We start from the raw sequence: 10025 nt of genomic DNA, 5'->3' as shown, positions 1-10025 counted from the left end.
TATTGTCTCTTTTCTCTTTTCGTTTTCTTGAGCCGAGGGTCTTTCGGAAACAGCCTCTCTGCTCCCACGGGATAGGGGTGTAAGGTCTGCATACACACTACCCAGACCCCTACTAATGGAATTTTACTAAGTCGTCGTCGTCATTGTAGTATAGGGGCGTCACTCTTACCTGGAGTTTCAGACCTGTGAGCCAACTGGAGTCGAGCCAGAAGTCCATAGCGAATTTTTTCGATATTTAGAAAAGAAAAAAAGAAGAAGAAGAGAGGGGTTTTAGATCACAGCCTGAAGCTGTTCTAGTTCTGTTATTCATCTCATTATAGAAAACTAGAAAGGAAGCAACTTTAGCTTGTCTAAGGAATATATTTACAGAATTCAAAAAAAGAGATTACAGCTAAAGTAGTACTGGCTGTGCTCTTGATACAAACTTAAAGCAGAAACAGCTACAGCTTTTCTACAAACAATTCAAGAAACTGTTAAATGGCCTTTCTTTCCCCGAGACTTCCAAGATGATTCAACCCGCAACAAGTGTAATTTCTCAACAAAAGGTTCCAGAACTTGTGCCTCTTCTTCTGGGGCAAAGGCCATGCAAATGCTAAGCTCCTGAACTGCCTCTTCATATTCCCTGATGTATATGTTTATTTGTCAAAATAGTTTGTTCAATAAAGGCTTGTCAAAAATGAGAAAAGCCAAGAAAATTTAAGATACACATACCTACTATAATACAACATCATGCCATGGTCTCTCCTCAGAGCCCAATTGTGTGGCTGCAGAATGAGCAATCTTTCTGAAGCCATAATGGCCAGCCTAGAAAGTATTGTACCATTCCAGAGAGACATAATGTCATTATAAGTGAACAGATATTACACACAAATTTAATCCCTTAGGGAAAGGTCAGACATCTGTGCATGACAACCTGAAAACCTTTAATTTAAACACAGCTCTTATTTATGTGCAAATAAATATCTTGGCTCTTTGAGAACAGTAAAGTAGAAAATGATTCATCATTAATCCTACTAGCATGGTTTTGCATGTCAGAAAAAACTTAATGCTTAACAGATCATCATCAAATGCCAACTAGTGTTTGATTAGTTAAAAACTCTTCCTGTCCAACGTGTGTGGTGCACAGTATACTGCAGTCCAGTAAATACGTCAATTCTTACTTACTTGTTACTTGATATACATACATGTTTTTAACCAAGAAATAACAGGTACCAATTATAACCACCTTAGTAGAATGTATAACGGAAGAAAACAACAGGAATATAATGAGTTCTTAATGGTATCAGAAACAGAAGCAGAGATGCTCCCCTAAAAGAGAATATAGATGCAGAAGACCTTCACATATTTCAGTTATAATGGATGATATATTTTATGATGTAAAAGACCAGAAGAATGCTGCTAGACACATGTAACACGGTATCAAGCAAGTGATCTCTCATAATTATTGCTACTTCTGTGCCCCCAAACCCCCCCCCCCCCCGGTACCTCTTCCTTTTCCAAGTATGCCTGTTTAAAAACAGTGGCATTTGGTTAGATGAATAACTTGATTTTGTAAGAAGAATCAGTGGATTCAGTGAAAAGAAAAAACTCCATACAGTTGGCCTCAACTATCAAATATCATAAATGTATGCGCATGAGCATAGATATGTATCTCTTCAATTTGATCAGTATATAGTATATAGAAAGGACTTATATAACCAAAATAGAGCTATAGCAGTGAGGGATCAGGAACCCCATTATGTTTTCTTATAAACTTAATTGGAGGAATAAGCACCGATCATATTTCAGCACAATGGGTTAAATGGTTATTTTAGTGGAATGTTAGAATCTTAGTAGAATGTTAGAATCAAATAAGAATAAAAATATGCGTCCAAAATTCTCATTTCTCCCTTTCTCATGCCAAGGTTGCAATTTAGCATCTTGAACCTGTAGGGACAACACAAAGTGGCGCCTGCTTAATCAGGAACGAGACCCAAAAGTAGTAAAAGTGAAACAACAGAGGATAAGATCGTTACCTCAAATCTTGAGGCCGCAACAATGGGACATTCAGACAATTAGACTTATCATCTGCATGATCAACAGATCTAAGGGGAGAAGTCAGCATCAAACCATGATTTGCTCTTGAAGCACGTTTCCAGTGAAGCCTCTGCAAAAAAAAGTTTTGATCATTGATCAATCATTCCACCAAAATCACAACCACAGCATCAACACGGTGATATTGATGAATGTGATGCGCTACAGACTTCACTTTACAGGAGAATAAATCTTACCATCAAATTAGCCAAAGCTATTCCGATAATATCTCGGTTTGTTGCTAACTCAAGCCCCGGCAACGAATTACTATTGATGTCAGAAGCCCTTGATCTAGGGTCGTCGACACACTTGCCATTAACAATACCAAACAAGCTGTGACCAGAAATAACCTTGAATAGCTCCTATAAGAGTAGCAAAACAGTTCAAACCCAATGAGATTACTGGACAGCAATATCATGCTTTACAAACTGCAGGATGGATGAACTAAGACAAATGTTGACATCATCTATGAATTTAGAATAACAAACCTCAGGGTTTCCAGTTTGGGGCCATATTAAAAAATCTTCCCCAACTCGGGATCCCACAATGGTCAGATTAAGTCTTCGACAGACTTCAATATAAATGACGCTAAGCAAAATTGCTGTACAAAAGGTAAGCACTATGTCAGATAGCATTATCGGTGCTCAACAAGTATTTTGAGGTTGCAGGATTTCGGACATAGGCAAAATAACACTGATAGTGGGTGGGGAGGAAAGGAAGAAATACCACTACAATATCCAGAGCTTAACACTGAATGCAGGTACGCGCACTTTGAATCCACAAGTACAGATGACCTTTTGAATCCCCTTGACCTAAAAAGAACCATGTTCACTGCATCCAAAACTTCAGCCAAATCGCATCCTATTTCTCTCGAAACTAGCTCTGCCTCCACTTCTCTAGCAATGACATCCAACTCAACCATCCACTCATTCATATTCTTTCCAGCAAGAGGCATGGCCTCCACGCATGTCCATTCTGTGCCATCAGAAGGCAATGAAGCAGATCTCCTCTCACTTTGGAGAGAATATGCATCCATCTCCCGGTTGAAAGCCATAAATGCCTCGTCTTCAGAGGCCACATAAAGCAAAGCCTACTCGGACAATAGAAAACAACCAACACGCATGAGAAGCGATCAATAATGATAAAAGTGAAGGAGAAAGCCAATTTACAAAGGCAAAAAGCTGATTTTACTTTTATGACATCTGCCGATATTCATAAACAGATGTACCATTCCTCAATGCCAGCAACTATTTATGAACAGATAGCTGTTTACAAAGTGAACTTAGCTTTGGTTTTTGTTACTTGAAATTGAAACTGTTCATTATTCAATTCAATAGATCAACTGCTTTGAACAAAAAGAGCTGAGCAAGACTCATAAATATTTACCTTTGCCAGAGAAATATCTCTGTCCTTGGATTGGAAAGATATCTCCTGGGTAAAATTTTCCCTGGCATCATTAAGAACCTGCCAAATTGCGAAATCCTCAATCAATGCGCCAATTTCTACCACCATATTTAAAAATATCTTGAGTGGAACGAACTGATTAAAGGCAGAAATTGAATTCACAATACCAAATCACACCACTTTAACGACATGAATAAAGATGGGATATCACAAGAAATAATAGCCCCAACCTCCTGATAAAATTTGGCTCTAGAAGTACATCGGGTTTCAGCTAGAGCAGAGGAAGCCATAGGAGAAATGTTGAACCTCCTCTTCTTTGGTGCCTTTGCAGTAGCAGCAGCCAATTTGTTCCACTTTCCTTTCCCATTCCCAGTCCAACATCCAATACCACCATCAAAACCACACCTGATGATCGTAAAGAATAAAGGCTCTGGGAATTGCCTAGTAAATACTACTAGCACACAAATGCTTCTTTACCGATAAACAACTAATAGTAATGAAAATTCAACAAACCAAAAAAAAAAAAAACACTTCTTCTTGAAAACCCAAAATAAGAACCAAAATTCAACAAAACCCAATTAAATTCTTGAACAGAAAAGGACAAAAATTTACCTGCTGTAAATATCCAAAGAAGCCATAGCTGGTGAAGATGCTTTCACAGCACCACCGTCTAACCCTGGCAGTGATACACACAGCATTTCTCTAGGATTTATAGAGTCCCAAAAGGTCTTTGTAAGAGACAAAAAAAGCTGATGACAACAATCAAGAAAACTAAGAAACAAACAAATAAAAGAAAACAAAACAAAACAGTTTGAAGAGGGAGCGGAGTGGTGATCAAATTTGAGTTTTCTACTTCAAGAATAAGAAAAAGAAGAAGACTTGAGAATTAAATCATCAGCATAACAAGGTTTACTGGAAGAGGAATTATTTAAGGCCATTTTAGGTACTGCAATTGAGCTCCCAAAAGACAAAAACAAGGCAGCTGAATGGAAGTAACTGAAATCTATACTTAAACAAGTATGGGAGCTGACACTGCTACTACTATTCCAAGAATTCCCAAGATCCATGTTATTATTTGAGGTACACAATTTCAGCATCAGCTCATAAAATTAACCCACCTCTTTTATTTTTAATATACTCCTATTAGCTGTATTATCATAACCCCCTTCTTCTTTCTTGCAAAGAAAAAAGAGAGAAAAGGGTATGACAAGAAACTATTGCTATATTATTATGGTCTGTGTGTAATAATGGAAGAGCTCATCTTCTTGGTCTTGCTTTATAGTGGTGATGATGATCATCTTATTGTACATACAAAGCCAAAAAGTACCAAGTGGGCTCCATCAATTTATTTTTCCAGTTTTTCAGAAGGACCTTCTTTGAAAGTTATTACTCCTATTAAAGTTTGCTGTACAAGGCCAATCTAGCTATATTTCCTGATTTTTAGAATGACTTTCTTCAAAAGTTATTGCTCCTAATAAATTGCTAATGCAGATTACACGTCTACAAGGTCAATTGATTTTTGTGGCCTATTAAAAAAAATATGAGTTTTATGTCAGTATTCTTTAAAAAAAATTATTTTTTTTGCGAGATCTGAAAATAAAACATAATTTTATTATAAAATCATCTGCTTCAATTCAATTTATAAAGCATTATATTAAACCATTTCCTCTACAAAATAGTGCCAGCCAATCCCACTAGTTACTTGGCTAATTGGTGAGATGACCTCTTTTTATACTTGAATTGGTCAAGTAACCTTCAAGTTTTAATTATGGTAAAATTGACATTCATGCTTAATTAATGGTTAAGTGCGATTATAAGGTGAAAGGGCGACTTTTGCGTCTTTATCCCTAAAGTTTCAGTTATTACTCTTTGGGCCCAACCTATATAAATGTAATATTACCAGATTTTAAAAGAAAAAAAATTTCATCCCTTCCCGCCTCATCTGTCGCCCCAATCCCCATTTCCCACGGCTGATTTCTCTATTACAGCTTGTTTTTCTTCCATTCAACACACAGAGGTCGTCTCCCTTCTTCCTCATTCCTCTCAAAACTTCATTCTTTTGATTTATCATTTACTTTGTAAAAATTGACAAATTGGGGTTTTTTTGGATCTGTCGAATTTGGGAAAGAAATTGGTGGTACATTGGATTGATAATTCATTCCACGTGGTGTATTGTGTACCTCCTTCATCTGGTAAGTGTTTTCATCTCATCTTATTCGTCATTGTTAATTTGGGTTTCTACAAAAAAAATCTGTACAACGCTCGACCACTATTGTATAATAGACTACTAGTTCACAATAGACTGATGGGAGATTATATATTAGTATGCGATCTATATTCTGGTGAATGGGTTTCATTACATAGAGGTAGATGCAAATATCATAAATTACTACAAGTTCACCCAAAATGAATTTGTCCCATTGGCAACACAACTTGAAATTTCAATTATAAAACTAAGAAGGGTCCATCTTTCCCCTAAAGATATCAACTGCAAATTTTCCCTGAACAACACCATTCACTTGTCATTAAGCTGATCCAGCGGCGTATCAGTTAGCAGGAAGTCAATAACCTTCACTGCATATGCTCCACTGCTTTCACTACAATAATAAAAGACATAATTAATTATTAAAGAAACCAGAAGAATGAGTAAAATATAATGGATGACACATTTAATTTACCTTTTTCCGAATGGCTGGCTCATCCATAATACGCTGGCAAGACCATTTCTTCGTAAGCATATCTTGGCCTTAGTTTGCAAATTGGCAAGTTTTCATTAAAATCCTAGGCATCACGAGTGCAAGGGGTTGTACCAGTTCTTCTAGTTTATCATCATCATACAAACTGACATTGCTATTGTAAATTCGAATCAAACCCTATGCCAAGTGGAAAACAACAGGCACAAAATATTTGTTATCAATTTTTCACACACAGTACAATAACTTAGCCTTGCACCACTCCACAGCCCCAGATTTTGGTATACTTCCTTAATGATACAGCAGCAAGGGTGTAAGACACAGGTCTTGACAAGCATCAACTGTCTTACAAAAGTCCAAATCATTTCCCTCTTTATTGGCAGCCTCCTTGATCTTATCCCATGCACATGTTGTTGCATTATGCAACATCCAAAACAACATGACTACGGGCATAAAGGCGTGGACGTTTTACGTTTCGTACACGCATCAGTGTCAAAAGTTCCTCCACATGCTAAATATTATAAAAAAATTATACGTTAAATATGGAGCTACTAAAAAAATACACGCAGTGGGTGATTAAGAGACATATAAAAATTAAAACGGACGGTTTAGGACCGCACAACTACTCGAAAACCTCCAGCCATAGCTGCCAGTCAAGAAGTTTTTGGGAAACTTCTCCTTCTTGCCATACCATTCACAGAATAATTTCTTATCTTCCTCCAAAACTGATTTGAGTACGTCTACCCTTGGCTTCTTCTTCTTGCTCTGTTTCAGCTTTCTCATATTGCTTGCAGAAATTGGAGCATTCCTCAATTTGCTCTTGTAACTCTTATCCAATTTCTCATTCACAACCTTCAACTCTTTGTGCACATCTATATCACTTGGCTGAGCATTGCACATCCTCCATGGTCCTCCTATACCAATACCAGAAATACCACCAACTAGTGGTAAACCAGGAATACTCCCACACAAAGGGTCATCATTAGCAATGTCAGCTTCATCATTAGTCTCTAAGCTCGTTGTTTTTATAATGGCAGTCACCCATTCAAAATCACCCGCTAGCTGGTCGATTATAGGATCCGCTACCTCGTCGTATGGTACCAAATTCTTCATGTTATTCATATCCATCTCACGTAGGGTAGAAATAAGGTAAGGGTGAACCTCCTAAAATATAGCATAGATAGAAGTTATTAGACAAGCAATACAAAATAATAGAGACGAGGTCTATGATAATTTCCTACTTTGGTTGATTCTAATCTACTAGTGGAGTGTTATTGCACTCCTTATCTTGACAAACCGGGGTCATCAACTCTCTGATTAAAGGGATCCCAATCAGGGTCAGATATCACTTTCTTGTTGTGCCATCTCAACATCCTTGGCAGCCGCATCGGTACGACCTTTGATTTCTCGGCACTACGACCAAATAGCGGAATTGCTTCGTATGCCCATGCCTACATTTTTTCATGAACCAAAAAGTATTAATTTCTGTCTGTAGTAAAAAAATAATAGTACTCAACTGCAAAAAAATTTGAGAAAGTTATTTTAATACTTATCATGAATGCCCATGGGAAGCCATACAAGGCATAACTAGCCGATTTGGACTTTTTACCAGAGATATTGTTTTCCTTCCTCTTGCTCACATATGATTTTTACATTGGCAATACGTCCTTCTTCAAGTACTCAATTGTAAGCTCAAAACACTCCTTTTTCCCACGGATAATTCAAGAAAAATTTCAGATTGTTAGCCATATGAATCCACTTCTTATCGACGCGCGTTATGTTATCCCTTGCAAGCAAGACTGAATGGACAAACCACACCAATGCAATCTTAAACCTCTTGAATGTGTCAAACCTCTTAAACTTCAACTGTTTTAAAAGCAGCTCTACATCCCCCTCTTTCCTGCTAGACTAGCAAACTTTGTCGCAGAATGTTTGGCCATCATCCATCACTTTCTTCATAGCTTCCTTACTTGGTTTGGAACCACAATTCAATCCAGTCATCATAGCAAATTCCTTCAATCCAAAGTGAACAGGCTTGTCTCAAACTAAAAACCAAAACTCGCGCTTCTTTGCGCAATAAATTCGGCGAATCAGCGGGGAATGGACAAGCTTTCCATTGAACTGTGTCCAGTGCTCTGAAAGTTTTGCAAACTGACCAAAACAACCACTATTAAACTTTTCCATTAATTTGATTGTTCTAAGTTTATCCTTGAACTCGTAGAATACATTGATTCTAGACCTCACACTTATCTTGGCCGGTAAACGTCTTTGCTTTCTTAAAAAAGTCCTGAATCTGTATTTGGATGCGTGGATCGCCCTTACAAGCACATGAATTGACAGAGCATCTTGGTCACCTTCAACTGCTGCATTTGTTTCACTTTACAGTTCATCTGCACCATCTTCAAGTTGTTCATCATCTTCATCATATTCTTCTTCATCATCATCATCTTCATCTTCTTCTTCTTCTACTACTTCTTCTTCTGCTGCTACATGTTCTTCTTCTGCTACATCTTCTTTTTCTTCTTCAGCATCTTTATCAACCTCTTGAGCAGTATCATCACCATTTTCATCATCCTCCACACCTAAAGCTTCATCATCACTATCCTTTTCATCTCCAATAATTTTTTTTTCCAGAAACATGTTCTTCCATTTGAGTTTGTGTTGCATTTATGTCCAACTCTTCTTCCTCCTCCTCATCAACACCCTCTAATTCTAACCTCCTTGAAATATAATTTTTACTAACAGGTATTTTCTCGTCAATGAATCCAGACTTTGATCTTGTTCTTTTTTTACTAATAGACTTTGATGGCTCTTTGTTCTTTTTTCTCCTATCACGCTAAGAAATCTCGGCATTTTTTTTCTAAGGGAAGCTTTAGAAGTATCTACTTTTCATTTTCTAGTAGCAGTTTTTGAAGGCTTAGGAATTGTTTTACTTGGCGATGCTTCTTTTTCTGCAGTTTCTTCCCTGTTTGAAGGCTTTGAAGGTTTTGTCAATGGAATATGCTTCTTAGCAGCTGATTTCCTCCTCATGTTACCTACATGATAATATGCTATGTCACATTTAATAATTTTAAACTTATGATTAGAATAAGAAAAATAAGCCCCAATTTCAACAAACATCTATGACCAGAAAACAATCGACCACGGGTTTATCAATAAACATTAGGTCGGTTGTTATGACGAAATTCTAATATACAGAGCACAGAGGTAGTCCAAGAAGAAAATATAACCACCCACGCCATATAAGATATGGTCATTGTTACGCCCCGTATTATTTCGTCGATGTTATGCTCCGCAGTATTATATTACGATGATGTTATGCTCTGCAGTATTATATTACGATGATGTTACGCTCGGTTGTATTGTACGTTGAATTTGTTGTAAGGTAATTGACATCAGTTCAATGACAAGATTATTTGGAGATTATAAGTATTATGCTATTTCAAACAAATGGTAAGTAAATTCATGAAGGTGAAAGGGTAAATAAATCAAAGAAAATAAGTTTCGTTAAAGGTTGTCAATTTGGGATATAATACGATCCGAGCCATAATACCCGGTATTTACGGACTAGTGTCATACAAGGTACCCCATGACCACGATAGTAAGATACATAAAGTGTGTTAAAAGTGAGAACTATTTTTGTCATGACCCAAACCGATGGGCCGCGACGGGCACCCAGTGCCTTACTCAACTGAGTACCAACGTAACGTATCTTTCTTATTACATCAACACGGGTAAATGAGCCAAAAGGGTCGTATGAGGTAACAAGAATAAAATATGAAGAAACACTCGATATAAAATGACCCAACCTGATATACTGATTTATACATATGACATACGGGCCTATAAGGCCAA

General features: G+C 37.2%; 1 protein-coding gene across 3 annotated transcripts; it reads right to left on the bottom strand.

Moving 5' to 3' along the window:
• Positions 1–268: 268 nt before the first annotated feature.
• Positions 269–4747, bottom strand: LOC109240455. Of its 3 annotated transcripts, XM_019407108.1 has the most exons (10): positions 4596–4747; positions 4090–4226; positions 3708–3882; positions 3460–3537; positions 2800–3163; positions 2562–2674; positions 2271–2435; positions 2016–2146; positions 712–804; positions 269–622 (listed from the first exon to the last, which is right to left on the bottom strand). In XM_019407108.1, exons 2-10 carry the CDS (start codon positions 4173–4175, stop codon positions 463–465), a joined length of 1365 nt encoding a protein of 454 aa, XP_019262653.1. In that variant the 5' UTR covers positions 4176–4226; positions 4596–4747; the 3' UTR covers positions 269–462. The 3 variants fall into 3 exon arrangements, 2 of the variants coding, with proteins under 2 accessions (XP_019262653.1, XP_019262652.1); XR_002070067.1 differs by having other exon boundaries at positions 712–1926; positions 4090–4747; XM_019407107.1 differs by having other exon boundaries at positions 4090–4747.
• Positions 4748–10025: the final 5278 nt, after the last annotated feature.

This window comes from Nicotiana attenuata, unplaced genomic scaffold (assembly GCF_001879085.1).
Source record: "Nicotiana attenuata strain UT unplaced genomic scaffold, NIATTr2, whole genome shotgun sequence".
In the NCBI taxonomy this organism is placed as follows: domain Eukaryota; kingdom Viridiplantae; phylum Streptophyta; class Magnoliopsida; order Solanales; family Solanaceae; genus Nicotiana; species Nicotiana attenuata.
The sequence above is the reverse complement of the archived record's forward strand: the minus strand, read 5'-3'. Positions and strand labels throughout refer to the sequence as shown.

Excerpts from the sequence above, each read along its gene's own strand:
- LOC109240455 (XM_019407107.1), bottom strand. The coding sequence starts at position 4,175 with ATGCTGTGTGTATCACTGCCAGGGTTAGACGGTGGTGCTGTGAAAGCA. Across the intron at positions 3,883-4,089 it reads TCTTTGGATATTTACAGCAG|GTGTGGTTTTGATGGTGGTA; the intron begins GTAAATTTTTGT and ends TACGATCATCAG. Across the intron at positions 3,538-3,707 it reads GAGCCAAATTTTATCAGGAG|GTTCTTAATGATGCCAGGGA; the intron begins GTTGGGGCTATT and ends GCAATTTGGCAG.